General features: G+C 37.8%; 1 protein-coding gene across 7 annotated transcripts in view; it reads left to right on the top strand.

The window, feature by feature from the left end:
- Positions 1-169: 169 nt before the first annotated feature.
- The window catches only part of LOC137125777 (uncharacterized), a 28,356-nt gene continuing 12,598 nt past the window's right edge, over positions 170-15,927 (top strand). Inside the window, exons 1-9 of one of the 7 annotated variants that reach the window (XM_067501762.1) lie at positions 170-1,024; positions 1,268-1,579; positions 1,846-1,966; positions 2,318-2,375; positions 3,357-4,514; positions 4,711-5,037; positions 5,333-5,453; positions 5,541-5,577; positions 5,667-6,350. In XM_067501762.1, coding sequence (XP_067357863.1) covers positions 961-1,024; positions 1,268-1,579; positions 1,846-1,966; positions 2,318-2,375; positions 3,357-3,530 — 729 coding nt within the window. In that variant the 5' untranslated portion in view covers positions 170-960 and the 3' untranslated portion in view covers positions 3,531-4,514; positions 4,711-5,037; positions 5,333-5,453; positions 5,541-5,577; positions 5,667-6,350. Of the gene's footprint in view, positions 1,025-1,267; positions 1,580-1,845; positions 1,967-2,317; positions 2,376-3,356; positions 4,515-4,710; positions 5,038-5,332; positions 5,454-5,537; positions 6,351-15,927 lie in introns of those variants that run through there. The other 6 variants (XM_067501764.1, XM_067501766.1, XM_067501765.1 and 3 more) reach the window with 6 other exon arrangements.

Here is a 15,927-nt window from a genome sequence, read left to right as displayed (position 1 = left end):
CTGCCTGTGTTGTAGTTTCAGTTTATGTCAGACCTTTTCTGCCAGTTTACAGTTTAGCTAAGGAACTAAGCTTTTCCCTGATGAAGGCAAAAAAAAAAAAAACCCAAACATGTCTTCTCATGTCACTTTATATGATATATGATACTTTATATGATACGTTTGAGGAAGTATGTTTTTAACCTGCTAATGGGATAACGACAGACTTGTTGATAGTTTTGTTCACATTTTGGTGTCTTACTACTTACTTTGGTTTTCTGATATTTGAATATTTATAGGACATTAAAAAAGATGGGACTGAGACAATCAGCTACCTTCGGCCCCTGCAGGTGGTAAACAGCAGCAGTCAACTGGAACAGAAGTTGGATTACTGCCTTTAGACCCAGAAGGTTTTTCTTGTCTAATTTCCATAATAGCGCTGTAGAGCTTTATGTAGTATTCACTTGGCTTTTCTAACATCATGTCTGTCTACTTGTACCAACACGCCTCCTATAATGGATAAGTTCTGGAGACGGGGAAAATAAGTAAATATTCTGTGGAAACACTTGAGATTGATGTGTGGCTCTATATCCCTGTAATATATCTATTATTTTGGACAGTGTCAGCTTATCCTCTGAAACATGTTTTTATTAAGTTAAAGCCATTGGATGCCCCCAGACATAACAATGTTGATTTGACTACAATAAATGCTCCATAAATCTTTGTGGTTTCATATCAGTATAGAATAGACATTTTAAGGGAAAAATGAAAAACCCAGTGAGTCTTACCAGGAAAGTTGAAGTGCTCTTTTCTACCACTTCCTCTAAAAGACACTGAAGACTTTCGTTGGCTCGTACAAATCTAAGGTCTTTTGTCGTGGTTTGAGGTTTAGCTAACCGAGGGACCATAAAAGTTTATTCTCTCCTTTTCCGCCCAGATCTCTGGTTTCTGACGTAGCATTGTTGTTGAGACCTTTCTGCCATCATGAATAAGTGGAAACTGTGGTTTGTCCTGCTTGGGCTTCTGTATTTGGGCTTTGACACTGAAGGTACTGTACATGAGCTTTTCATTAGATACAGTTTTTCCAAGTCAGTCACTTTTGCAGTCTGGTAGAATTACTAGAAGCTAGTACTATTTCAGTGTTTTCAAAATAACCATTGCTCATTATTCTCATGTTGTTGCGATTAAAATTTATTTTCCCAGAACAAGTAAAAAAAAAAAAAAAAAAAAAAATCGGAGCATGTACTGTAAGTTATTCAGATCAACACTATAATAGTTGTTTTAATCGCAGGGGCCATTGTGAAAACAAGAGGGGGAGAACCACATGTCACTCAAATTTGCAGTAATGACACGCTGAATGTCATCACACTAATAGTTTGTAAGGTCAGAACAAAGAGGAACAGAGGGGAAGAGTGTCGTCTGCTTTATCAACACGGACAAAGCTGTGAGTATGAATGCGACTCCAGATTCACACTTGTGATACAGAATCAGACTGTGTTTCTCCACCTGACCAATTTAACACCAGAGGACAGTGGGAACTACACCTGCGAGTGTTCACATTCTCGTGGAACAGACACACTCAATCTCACCATCACTGTGGAAGGTACATTTTGGATTTTCTTTTCTTCTTGTCTGTTTCCATTTGTTTTCTAAGTATGATGAATGCGATTCAAGTCAGTTTAGCTTTAAAGTTATTGAGGTAACAAAGCCATATTCATAGTGTAACAATGTGTATAGATCAGCATGATCCTTGCAACTAGTTTTGGTAAATACTTCAAAATCACTTTGTACGGATAGAATTTGTTTCAGAGAAGTTGTCAGCCTTATTATAAATTATACTTTTTTTGTTCAATTTTGTATTTTCAACAGATAAAGAGTTCAGCACCTCTCTGAAAATGCTCGGTTTTACCATTATGATTGGTAACATTACTGCATTTGTCATTGTAATCGGGGTCGTCCTTGGACTAACTGTGACACAACAATACTGCAGGTGATAATTATGACTTCAAGCTTGACGCTTAGAGTAGATGGAGGAGAACGGTTATTATTTAGAAAACAGTATTTTATATCTGTAATGAATGTTTTGGAGTAAAGCACAGAACAGCTCTTACTTTATTTCTGTTTTTGAATGACAAATTGGTCTATTTCAAGACCGATCTACTACATGTCCAAGTAATTTGGTATTTAGATTTCAAAGTAAGCTCTGTTTAATATTAATACTCAGACCCTGGGATAAGAATTTTTGTAGAATATAATTTCCACAATGCCTAATCAGCTGAAGTAGCAACTCTTACAATTCTATTTTTTTTTGAGTTTCCACTGATTTTCTATTTTTTTTCAGAGACCATACGAGCACAGGAAACTCTGCCTTATCTGTGCGTGACATCTCCCACTCTTTGGTGAGCGGCTTTACACGTCTTCTTTAAGTTACCAACTGATCTCTTATTTTCAGTTTTATATAATGCACATTTTTGCTACTGTACATTTAGGCCTTTACAGTATCTGCTGTAATAGCTTGATAAACGTACACTATTCCTGTGCCCATGTTGTGATTGTAGTGGTGTATACAGTAAAATTGGTGGCAGCATCACCAGTAAATGTTGTACACATTCTCCATGAAAACTCTGTTCATAAGATAAATAAGTAGAATTGAATAAAAACGGCACAGAGGCCCAAAAAATGCATCTGAATAATTGAGAAATGTACAATTTAAAGATTGCAAATCATACGAGTCACAATTATTTTCACATTTGGTATAAAGCATTGAAATTGCAGAAGGGGGGGGGCCCGTCTGATACTACTGCAATGGAAAAGCATCAACTGCAGGTGTAATTTAGGCTGATTTATGTATTTATTTGCCATTTTAATATTAAATTCATGATGCAGTGAGTAGCTTAAGCTAGCGCTAACACAGAACTCTGCCCAGCCCTCCCCTAAAAAATTTCATCCTACTTCAAACCTGCTAATTAAGCAGTAATTGATGCTTCTCTCTGATTGGTCAGTAGGGTGAGCCTCACTCAAAGTGCATTTAGAAGGAAACATCTCTGCAGTGCTCATGGGTGCTGTTGTTAGGATGTGTTGGAGCATATTTCTATCTAAACATATGTTGCACACTATAATTTTAATATCTTTAATTATGGTCTAAACTTCTCCACAAACATATGATGACCTGAACCTGTGGCTGTTTTTTTTTTTTCTTCTTTTTTTTAATTGTCTTTAATAGACTTACAATGTGTCAAACTCTATTCAATATAATTTTATCAGTTACACAACATGAGACAGTAAGATTTTAAGTAATTGGCAACATTTGGTTTTTTTTTGTTGAAAATAAGGCAGATGTTTAGCCTTCTTGTAAAAAAAACATTTCAAACTTTTTGTAGATAAAAGTTGAACCAGAAGGCCACTACTCATGTCTTCAGCAGCCAGGAAGTGATGTCTACCAGGTTCTCACCTCAGTGCAGCATCAAAGTAACAAGTCAAATTCAACCAGCAACAAACAGGAAGCAGATGAAAGAGAGACTGATCGAAATTGTGATATATATGAAAACATCTAAACTAAAGTGTAAAGTTGTGAGACAGTGCAATTTGGTAACATTATAATTTATTTTAATGAGCAACAGAACTGTGCCAACCCACCACTCTGTACTTTTATTTTCATAGTACAGAGAGCGAGAAATCCTCCAGTATTTAACCACAAAGACCAATCATGTACCTCTGCTCAGTCTCACTGGCTTTTGTGAGATTTCTCAGAATGGTGTTGGTGTTATTGTTATTACTAATATTGCCATTAGATACTATGTATTTATACTTATAAATGTTAATTAAAAGCAGTTATTATGATTATTTCAAATCATGTCATAGCTCTGTCCCAAACATTCATAAGAAAAAAGGATTTGTACATGTTGCCTTTGCATTAACGTGTTTTTTCTTTTCTATGTTCTATAAATTGCTAACAGAACGTGCTTGTGCCTCCTCTGATGGTCTTTGAGTTTGTGCTGGAGGGCACAGATGGAACAGTACCCGGAAATGTTCACTGACGAGTAGGAAAGTAGCACATAGTGTAAACTAGTCGCACTGGTGAAACATATGAAGACAGTTAGAGCCTGTGACCCAAACCTTCCTTGCAGTGACACTTTAAATGAGTGTGGGCAGTGTAAAAGAGTATAGTAGTGTACGTGTGAGATTATGATGCTGTGTGTGTGACTTAGTATGATTTATGGCTCAGGGGGTCTCTCATATACATGTGGTTGTTCTTTTGCTCACTCTTTTGGTTTGAACATGAAAGTGGAAGCACTAAGGTCTTGCACTTCCTTTTTAGGAGACCTCACAGTCGCCTCAGAGCCTCAAAGTCTCAGAGTTCAGAGCTGAGAACTTGAAGTTTAGGTAGAACAGAAACACAAAGTGGTGTCTGTCCTCCTGCCTCCAGTACACTATACATTGCAACCATCAGTCACATTGTTACCTAGATTTTATAATGAGTAGATGGAAATTGTGTTTTGTTCTGGTCCTGCCGATGACTTTTTGCATCAACGACAAAGGTAAGATACAGTAAGGAAGCTTCATTTTTTTATGATGTATAACTTATGGAAGTCATTGCTGTTCTTTTTGCATCTTTAAAGAGGACAGTACTAACTTCCTTTTCCTGCACGCCGAAAAATACTGAACTGTACTATGTGCTCATAATCAAGTACTAACTCAGATACTGTGTTTACTCTGTGTTTTAATCAATTGCAGCAATTCTAGTGAAAACAACAGGGAAAGAACCATTTCTCACTCCAATATGCTCCAATAAAACAGAACCTAACGATACAAACACTATCATAACACTGATAGTATGTAAAATCAGCACAGAGAGGAGCAGGGGAAAAACTTGTCGTCTGCTGTATGAATATAAACGGGGTTTTGAACATGGATGTGGTACCAGGTTTCAACTTAGGACAGAGAATCAGACTGTATTTCTCCATCTGACCAGTTTAACACCAGAGGACAGTGGGAACTACACTTGTGAGTGTTCACATCTGGATGGAACAAAAATTCTCCATCTAAATATTTCTGTGGAAGGTAAGTGATTTTTTTAAATAACATTCATTCCACACTTACATGTTTTCCTCTGATTATTTTCTACTGTATTAACATTGTTATAACATTTTTGTCAAACATGCTTTATTTCATTGGGTAAACTGGGTAAAAATTGAGTTGAGTGTATAAAGCAGATGTGAAATTTAATTCACATACATTTGTAGTTTTAATTTACATATGATAAAGTAGTTAAAATAATATATGCAAATAACAATATTGTATTAAACCATCCACATAGTTAATGCTAATGACTCTTCTTTCATTTACAATGTTTAAGAGGATGAAGACATCAGCAATTCTACAGCAAAGCCATATTCTTTTGCTGTAGCTGGTGTAACTTACTTCTTCTTTATAACCGGAGGGATCCTGGGATATGTCTATAAAAAGAATCTTCATGGGTAAGAGACAGTTGCAGAGCTGATGGCAAAATTCCCACTGCATTGTGGATCATTTACAATGAGCTGTCTTTGTAATTTAACCAGCAGAAGACGACAGGAAGCACAGAGCCGTCCTTCAAACATGGTACTGTACCGTAATGCTATTTCACTTTTCAGTGTGCTGTTCAGTTCACTCAAAAAAAAAAAAACATACAGAAACGTGTTTTTCTGCAGGAACCACGAGACAACACCTTTATACAGAGAGAGAATGAGCTTTACACTGCTCACCACACATCACTGGAGCTGACATAAATTTAGTATTTAGTGTTTGTAGAAGATGTGTTTTGCATTTCATGTCTTCTTCCTTGTGATGCATTAAACTATTAAACAAGTGAAGCAGGGCTTTTCTCTCACAAGGTGGCACTATTTGCTTTTTCACCTTCATCTGTAGACATTTCTGTGAGTGTATTTTATTGGTAAACTCAAGTTAACCGTTGTGTAAAAAATGCATATTATGTAAATTTAATGTTTTTGCCATTTATGTCATATCTAATAAACATCACTGTCTTGATGCATAATAATGTTTCAGTCTAAACCATTGTGCATTGCAAACTTACTGCATAGTATCTCTAACGTGCTTTCTACCTCTTTCTACCTCTTTTGCATGTGAGTGATCTCCGTCAGCCAAATGCCTTTAAGGAGAGACTAAAGCAACCTGTACAGCGTCTGTTGATAACCACCTTGATGTCTTAACCTTTTTATGATTAGGCCTATTTACACATACTGTAAACATTTGGACTCAAAAGAATGATGAGAGGGTTAGAAGACATGTCGTACTACTATTAACAAGTAATTATCATTGTACGAGTTAAATTCTGCTCCTATGTGTTTTACGAGTATTAAACTTTATAACATTCACTGCTTTTACATTATTACTGTAGGTTTTAAAAGAGACCCCAATAAATTACATAAATGTAGTGATCATACGATGATTCCTGATAAGCTGATATAATTTTTTTCCTTTTTCATTCAATTTAGACTAAAACTTCCTGCTACATCTGCAAACACTAATGGCACCAACACACACTAAGTCACTGACAACACTGTTATGTGATGGCTTACTAACATAATTGTCATATTATCATAATGTGGTTATGACGACTATTTTGTCCACATTTTCAACTTTTACTTTGTTATTTTCCGTTTTTTGCCTTAGGTTAGTAGCAGAAAATTTTTGTTCCTGTGTCTTTAAAGTTGCTGTAATGTGATGGTCAGTTCCCATTTACAGTTGGGTGACAAAGTTTGCATCCCTTTATTTTTAAATGGCAAAAATTGAACACAATTCATCAACATAATATTTAATGCATATTTTAGTTGGTACAAATAATTAAATAAATGAATTGAGTGTTCTAAAGTTTAGGGATAAGTTTGCATCCCCTTGCAATAAATTGCATGTAGAGGGAACGTTTCCCCCAAAAGACCAGAATAATGCAGGATTACAGTAGTACACGTTTTCTTTAATCATCAAAAGGAAGAGAACTAATCCAGCTGTGTCATAAAGTTATACTACAATAATGAAAACTCCAAAAATTTTCACCCCCCTGACCATTAAATACATTATAACTTCAAATGAAGAAATATTTTACTCATTGCTATTTTAAAATAACAGAATGCTAATTTTTTCACCCAACTTTATGTCTTCTGATTCTCTATATTGTTCATATTCAAAGGAAAAAGACACAAACACATATTCATACGTTTAGTGAGTAGGTGCAGTGGATTTTCAGAGCGAGGGATTCAGGGTCAAAGTTCACCTCAGCAGCCAGTGAATTGTGTCACTGTACCTGCAAAATAAGCTTAAAATCCATGGCAACAATATTTCCATTTCATACATTTTTTATGTGCAGAAAGAGTGAGAGGATTTAAGGAAAACAGCTGGAACAATCTAACAGTAACGTAAACAGTCAAACAGCAGGTGGCAGACAAGATACTTGAACCCAGCAACTACTACTGACACTTCCTGCAGACGACTTCCCCTTTTGTCACTTAGGTGCCAATTTGCATTGAGCAATGCAGATACAATGCTGCATGAAGACTTTACTGACTGCAAATGTTATTTTTTCCTTTTATTTAATCATAGTGCACTAAAACATTCTTATTTGTTTTTCCCACTGCTGCTTACTCAGCCAGACTGGGCATCATAAAAGCATGAAACAAATTTAAAAATACTTTTTATATACTGGCTTTAATTTAAAAAAAATCAGCCTTTTAATATGGAAAAGCTTTAAGATGTCACAAAACATCCTGGTTTAGCAGAATCAGATCTGTCAGGAAGAATTTTCCAGTACCTGTTCAATGTGTTTGAGGTTTTTGCTTCCAAAGATGACAAATTATTAAATCCAAGACTTAATTTACTTGCTAGCATGGCAATATAACAAACTAAAATAGATTAACTTTTGTTAAACCAGTGATCTGTTTTTGTCACAGCAGTGTGTGTGTGTGTGTGTGTGTGTGTGTGTGTGTGTGTGTGTGTGTGACGTCAACATGTTGGTTTACTCTTGAAAGAGGTGAGACACATCATTTGCATCAAGCAACTGGTGACGTGAATGTAGACCTGACATTTGACGACCCACCGTCCTTAAAAACAATATCATCAAATAATTCTTGTGGTTTTCAAAGATTAATAATGTTGTGATATTAGGCCTTAATCCCAAACATGACAATATGTGCATTTGGAATTCACCAAACAGTTAAAGTTGTTATAAAGTCACTGAGATAAATATATTTTTGTATTCATGCACATTCATGCGCACAGTTTTATCTTCAGCGTCTTAACATGAAAGCAGAAACGGTCCTGGAGAAGCACGTCCTTTCAGAAGAGCACACACCAGTACATATATGGTCTGTGGGTTCATTTGGAGGTTTCTCATCAGAGAACAGTTTAGATGTGCTTGTCTGTCCTCATCCATCAGTGAAGTAGCTCCAGCAGCAGCTGCGTCTTCGTCACTATGAGTGGATGGACTCTGTGCTTTGTTCTGCTTCTGCCACTGACTTTGTGTCAAGGCATTAGAGGTATTAGTTATAATAAGTTAATATACAATGTATTTGAACTTTTTAAGTTCAAATACAATACATACAAGCTTACATTGTTTGTTTGATTGATAGATAAACTGATTATTGATTGATTGGTTGTTTGATTGATTGCAGTGAATCTTGTGAAAACCATCCAGAGTAAACCAGATGTCACTGAAATCTGCAGAAATGAAACAGTGAATATCGTCTCACTGATAGTTTGCAAAATCAGCACAGAGAGGAGCAGGGGAGACGAGTGTCGCCTGCTGTATCAGCACGGACGTGACTCTGACCATAGATGTGACTCCAGGTTCACACTTATAACAAAGAATCAGACGTTTTTTTCTCCATCTGACCAATTTAAAGGCAGAGGACAGTGGGAACTACACCTGTGAGTGTTCACTTCCTGATGGAACATATATTCTCCATATCAACATCACTGTGGAAAGTAAACTATTTTAATTACTTTTGTCCTGTTACCGTGCACTGTATTTTCTATATTTAACGAATGTGTGCAATTTACTGGATAAATAAATCAGTATATAAACCAACACAAGCCTTTGATTTGCTAATGTATAGGCTTTAATTTTCATTTTTCAATGATATTACTACTATGTGGAACAGACTGTAGCCTCTTAAGTTTATTTAATGACCAGAGAGCTGCTTCATTTTTGTTTCTACCTTTATTTTAGAGGATGAAGTCCCCCACACCCTCACAGCAATGACCCTTCTTCGTCCTTTGATCGGTCTTACTTTAATCATTATAATCACAGCGATCCAGAGCTGTTTCTACACGAGAACAGGTCGCAGGTGAGAAACTGCTCAAATTTCTGTGACAACTGTTTTTAAAAGGAATTATTTAGCAATGCTTCATAATTTATTCTGCTATTCTGTAAGTAACTGAGTACATGTACTCATAAGCACTGTATTTAAATACAGTTTTGGGGGTACTTTTATTCTACTTAACGGTTCCTGTCTTTAAGTACTATACACTTCCACTTAGCTAATAAAAAAAATCAATGTCATAGTTTTCATTATACTTTATTTTCTAGTTACCTCAAATTGTTTACACAAAATCGAATCCATGTGGACTTTATTCAACAGCCAAATTTGCCAAAAAATATTAACACCCAAAACAGTTGAATATAAATGACTGAAAGAAAGTTAATTAATTAAATTAAATGAATTAAAAGCCGTTTCGATTAGATGATATGCTGCCAGTTATTATTATTAGAAAAAGCATTTCTCTGCATTAAAAACCCTTTTTGGTAACAATCTCATGTGTAAATGTCATTTTCTGTTTTGAGTTTTCACTAATACAGCAGATATTCAACAAATGCAACGTATTAATTATTTTATTAAGTGTGATGACTCAGTTTAATGTAGCAGGCTGTAGGCCTGATGTCTGATGACCCAAAATCTTTATGTGGAAATATGTCAATTATTGTTGTTGATTTTTTTGTCAGATAATATTCTTGTGATATTAGGTCTTAATCTCAGACATGACAATTTGTATGTTTGAAATTCAGTTAAACAGTTAAAATTGTTACAGTTTTACCCTCAGTGTCTTAATATAAAATCAGAAACGGCCCTTTCAGAAGAGTTAACACCAGCTCATACCTGGTCTGTGGGTTGGTTTGAGGTTTTTCTCATCAGAGAACAGTTTAGATGTGCTTGTCTGTCCTCATCCATCAGTGAAGTAGCTCCAGCAGCAGCTGCGTCTTCGTCACTATGAGTGGATGGACTCTGTGCTTTGTTCTGCTTCTGCCACTGACTGTGTGTCGTGAGAGTGAAGCTATTAGTTCCCATAAATGTATCATTTTTCTACAATCATCCTTGTGTGTTTGATGTAAAGATGAAAACTAAGGTGTTTTACTTTCATTTAATGCTTAAATTGACTAATTGATTAATTAGCTGCAGTGACTCTTGTGAAAACCACCAGAGTGAGCCAGACTTCACTCCGATCTGCACCACTGTCAGAGAATCAGACTGTTTTTCTCCACCAGAGGACAGTGGGAACTACACCTGTGAGTGTTCACATCCTGGTGGAACATATTCTCCATATCAACATCACTTCTTCTTCTTTTCCTTTGGGCTGTTCCCTTTCAGGAGTCGCCACAGCGAATCATGTGCCTCCATCTAACTCTATCCTCTGCATCCTCTTCTCTCACACCAACTAACTTCATGTCCTCCCTCACTACATCCATAAATCTCCTCTTTGGTCTTCCTCTAGACCTCCTGCCTGGCAGCTCCAACCTCAGCATCCTTCTACTGATATATTCACAGTGTCTCCTCTGAACATGTCCAAACCACCTCAATCTGGCCTCTCTGACTTTATCTCCAAATGAGCTGTCCCTCTGATGTCCTCATTCCTGATCCTGTCCATCCTCGTCACTCCCAAAGAGAACCTCAACATCTTAAGCTCTGCTACCTCCAGCTCTGCCTCCTGTCTTTTCTTCAGTACCACTGTTTCTAAGCCGAACAACATCTCTGGTCTCACCACCGTCTTGAACACCTTTCCTTTCATTCTCGCTGATACTCTTTTATCACACAACACACCTGACACTTTTCTCCACCTGTTCCAACCTGCCGTCACTCGCCTCTTCACATCTTTTCCACACTCTCCGTTGCTCTGAACCGTTGACCCTAAGTACTTAGTGTCAGAACCTCCAGCTCATCTCACCACTGTCTTACAGCTCTCACCACTCTAACATACTTGTCTGCCACTCCAGACGTCCTCATACAATACCACAGCTCCTCTCTCTGCACCCTGTCATACGCTTTTTCTAAATCTACGAAGACACAATGCAACTCCCTATGACCCTCTCTGTACTTCTCCATCAGCATCCTCAAAGCAAATACTGCATCTGTTGTACTCTTTCTAGGCATGAAACCATATTGCTGCTCACGAATACTCACCTATGCCCTTAGCCGAGCTTCCACTACTCTTTCCCACAACTTCATTGTGTGACTCATCAGCTTTATTCCTCTGTAGTTGCCACAGCTCTGCACATCAACCTTGTTCTTAAAAATTGGTACCAGTACACTTTTCCTCCAGTCCTCTGGCATCCTCTCACTCTCCAAGATCTTGTTAAACAAACTAGTCAAAAACTCTACTGCCACCTCTCCTAGACACTTCCATACCTCCACAGGTATGTCATCAGGACCAACTGCCTTTCCGCTCTTCATCCTCTTCAATGTCCTCCTAACTTCACTCTTACTAATCTTTGCTACTTTCTGCTCCACACCAGTCACCTCTTCTACTCTTCGTTCCCTTTCATTTTCCTCGGTCATCAATTCTTCAAAGTTCTCCTTCCAACTTCCCATCAGACTCCTGGCACCTGTCCAGACATTTCCATCCTTATCTTTAATCACACTAACCTGCTGCACATCCTTCCCATCTATATCTCTTTGTCTGGCCAACCTGTACAAATCCACCTGTCCCTCCTTAGTGTCCAACCTAGCACACAAGTCCTCATATGCTCTGTGTTTGCCCTTTGCCACCTCTACCTTCACCTTACTCTGTATCTCCCTGTACTCCTGTCTACTCTCTTCAGTCTCTCTGTGTCCCACTTCTTCTTAGTTAACCTCTTTCCTTGTATACACTCCTGAACTTCCTTGTTCCACCACCAAGTCTCCTTGTCCGCTTTCCTCTTTCCAGATGACACACCGAGTACCCTCCTACCTGTCTCCCTGATCAAATTAGCTGTAGTGGTCCACTCATCTGGAAGCACTTCCTGACCACCCAGAGTCTGTCTCAGCTCCTCCCTGAAAACTAAACGACATTCTTCCTTTTTCAACTTCCACCACTTCGTCCTCTGCTCTGCCTTAGTCCTCTTCATCTTCCTCATCACCAGAGACATTTTACACACCACCATCCTGTGTTGTCTGGCTACACTCTCCCCTACCAATGCTTTACAGTCACTGATCTCTTTCAGATCACAACGTCTACACAAGATGTCGTCCACCTCAGTGTTTCTACCTCCGCTCTTATATGTCATCTTATGTTTCTGCCTCTTCTGGAAGAAATTGTTCACTACAGCCATCTCCATCCTCTTTGCCAAGTCTACCACCATCTGTCCTTCTGCGTAAATGTCCTGAAGACCAAACCTGCCCATAACAGTCTCATCACCTTCACCTACATGTCCATTGAAATCTGCACCAATCACCACTCTCTCACCTCAGGGATGCTCTGCATCACTTCATCTAACTTACTCCAGAATTTCTACTTCTGAACCTGTCTGATATTCTTTTCACCTCTAGAACATTCCTCACAAACTCCTCTTTCAGGTTAATTCCTACTCCATTTCTCTTCCTGTCTGACCCATGGTAGAACAACTTGAACCCTGCTCCTAAGCTTCTAGCCTTGCTACCTTTCCACCTGGTCTCCTGGACACACAGTATGTCCACCTTCCTTCTCTGCATCATGTCAACCAACTCTCTAGCCTTCCCTGTCATAGTCCCAACATTCAAAGTCCTTACTGTCAGTCCTACATTCTTAGCTTTTCTCTTCTCTCTCTACCTACGAAGACACCTTCCTCCTCTCCTTCTTCAACTTCGACCAACAGTAGTCCAATTTCCACCGGTACCCTGTAGGTCAACTGCAGGGACTGGCACAAGAAGACAATGACTTGTGTCCCCTTGCGGTAGCATTCTCCATCTCAACATCACTGCACTGTGGAGGGTTAATTATTTATTCTGTGCTCTTGTGTCACAAACCTCGGCTCAGTGTAAACACGGTAATAACATTATATAAATGAAATTGGAAATGCACGGTGTTTAGAGCAAAACCCAGAGCCATTGTCTGATTTTTGTTTTTTCTTTTTTTATGTCTGTGATATCAGATACATTTTCAGTCCAAACTAAATTATCCTATTTATTTGCACCATGTGGCCATTGCATGACTAAGAAAGACACATCTAATCCCTCCTCAAGATTTTGAGGATGGTGTTTCTGAAAATGTCATCTGTCAGATTCATCAGCTCCTCAGTTTTTAAGTTTGTAGTTGCTCTTGGGGGTGGCTGAGGTACATACATATAAGTCAGAACATATAACAAACTAAAATATATTACCTTTTGTTAAACCAAGTGATCTGTTTTTGTCACAGCGGTGTGTGTGTGTGTGTGTGTGTGTGTGTGAAGTCAACATGTTGGTTTCCTTTTGAAAGAGGTGAGACACATCATTTGCAACAAGCTGCTACCGTAGGACCAGTCTGCTCTATCTACAGCTTAGGCTGATGGCTCTAATTATGTGATCACCACAACGTCTCTGCATGTCACATAATGTACAGCTCTCACTACCCAAACAATCCAAGGCCAAGATTTAAACAACACCCAAGACATGTTTGATCAAGCTCTAACTAAAGATGTGAGACATTGCAATTTGGTAACATTATGATTTATTTTAATGAGCAAAAGCAATGTGCCAACCCACCACTCTGTACTTTTATTTTCATAGTACAGAGAGTGAGAAATCATCCAGTATTTAACCACAAAGAGCAATCATGTACCTCTGCTCACTCTCACTAGCTTTTGTGAGATTTCTCAGAATGTTGTTGGTGTTATTGTTATTAGTAATATCACCATTAGATACTATGTATTTATACTTAAAAATGTTAATTAAATGCAGTTATTATGATTATTTTAAATCATGTCATAGCTCTGTCCCAAACATTCATAAGAAAAAAGGATTTGTACATGTTGCCTTTGCATTAATGTGTTTTTTCTTTTCTATGTTCTATAAATTGCTAACAGAACGTGCTTGTGCCTCCTCTGATGGTCTTTGAGTTTGTGCTGGAGGGCACAGATGGAACAGTACCCGGAAATGTTCACTGACGAGTAGGAAAGTAGCACATAGTGTAAACTAGTCGCTCTTTCTGGTCACTGGTGAAACATATGAAGACAGTTAGAGCCTGTGACCCCAAACCTTCCTTGCAGTGACACTTTAAATGAGTGTGGGCAGTGTAAAAGAGTATAGTAGTGTAGATGTGAGATTATGATGCTGTGTGTGTGACTTAGTATGATTTATGGCTCAGGGGGTCTCTCATATACATGTGGTTGTTTTCTATTGGTTTGAACATGAAAGTGGCAGCACTAAGGTCTTGCACTTCCTTTTTAAGAGACCTCACAGTCGCCTCAGAGCCTCAAAGTCGCACATATCAGAGCTGAGAACTTGAGGTTTAGGTAGAACAGAAACACAAAGTGGTGTCTGTCCTCCTGCCTCCAGTACACTATACATTGCAACCACCAGTTGCATTGTTACCTAGATTTTATAATGAGTAGATGGAAATTGTGTTTTGTTCTGGTCCTGCCGATGACTTTTTGCATCAACTACAAAGGTAAGATACAGTAAGGAAGCTTCGTTTTTTTATGTTGTATAACTTATGGAAGTCATTGCTGTTCTTTTTGCATCTTTAAAGAGGACAGTACTAACTTCCTTTTCCTGCACACTGAAAAATACTGAACTGTACTACGTGCTCATAATCAAGTACTAACTCAGATACTGTGTTTACTCTGTTTTAATCAATTGCAGAAATTCTAGTGAAAATAGGGAAAGAACCATTTTTCACTCCAATATGCTCCAATAAAACAGAATCTAATAATACAAACACCATCATCAGACTGCTAGTATGTAAAATCAGCACAGAGAGGAGCAGGGGAGAAACTTGTCATCTGAAGTATGAATATAAACGGGGTTTTGAACATGGATGTGGTACCAGGTTTCAACTTAGGACAGAGAATCAGTCTGTATTTCTCCATCTGACCAGTTTAACACCAGAGGACAGTGGGAATTACACTTGCGAGTGTTCACATCTGGATGGAACAAAAATTCTCCATCTAAATATTTCTGTGGAAAGTAAGTGATTTTATTTTTATTTTTTTTTAAAATTCATTCCACACTTACATGTTTTCCTCTGATTATTTTCTACTGTATTAACATTGTTATAACATTTTTGTCAAACATGCTTTATTTCATTGGGTAAACTGGGTAAAAATTGAGTTGAGTGTATAAAGCAGATGTGAAATTTAATTCACATACATTTGTAGTTTTAATTTACATATGATAAAGTAGTTAAAATAATATATGCAAATAACAATATTGTATTAAACTATCCACATAGTTAATGCTAATGACTCTTTTTTCATTAACAATGTTTAAGAGGATGAAGACATCAGCAATTCTACAGCAAAGCCATTATCTTTTGCTGTAGCTGGTGTCATTAACTTCCTCCTTATAACTGGAGTGATCCTGGGATATGTCTATAAAAAGAATCACCATGGGTAAGAGACTGTTGCAGAGCTGATGGCAAAATTCCCACTGCATTGTGGATCATTTACAATGAGCTGTCTTTGTAATTTAACCAGCAGAAGACAACAGGAAGCACAGAGCCGTCCTTCAAACATGGTACTGTACCGTAATGCTA

The sequence above is a fragment of the Channa argus genome, chromosome 4 (genome assembly GCF_033026475.1).
Source record: "Channa argus isolate prfri chromosome 4, Channa argus male v1.0, whole genome shotgun sequence".
Lineage (NCBI taxonomy): Eukaryota > Metazoa > Chordata > Actinopteri > Anabantiformes > Channidae > Channa > Channa argus.
Note: the sequence above shows the minus strand (reverse complement) of the source record. Positions and strands in the feature narration are given on the sequence as shown.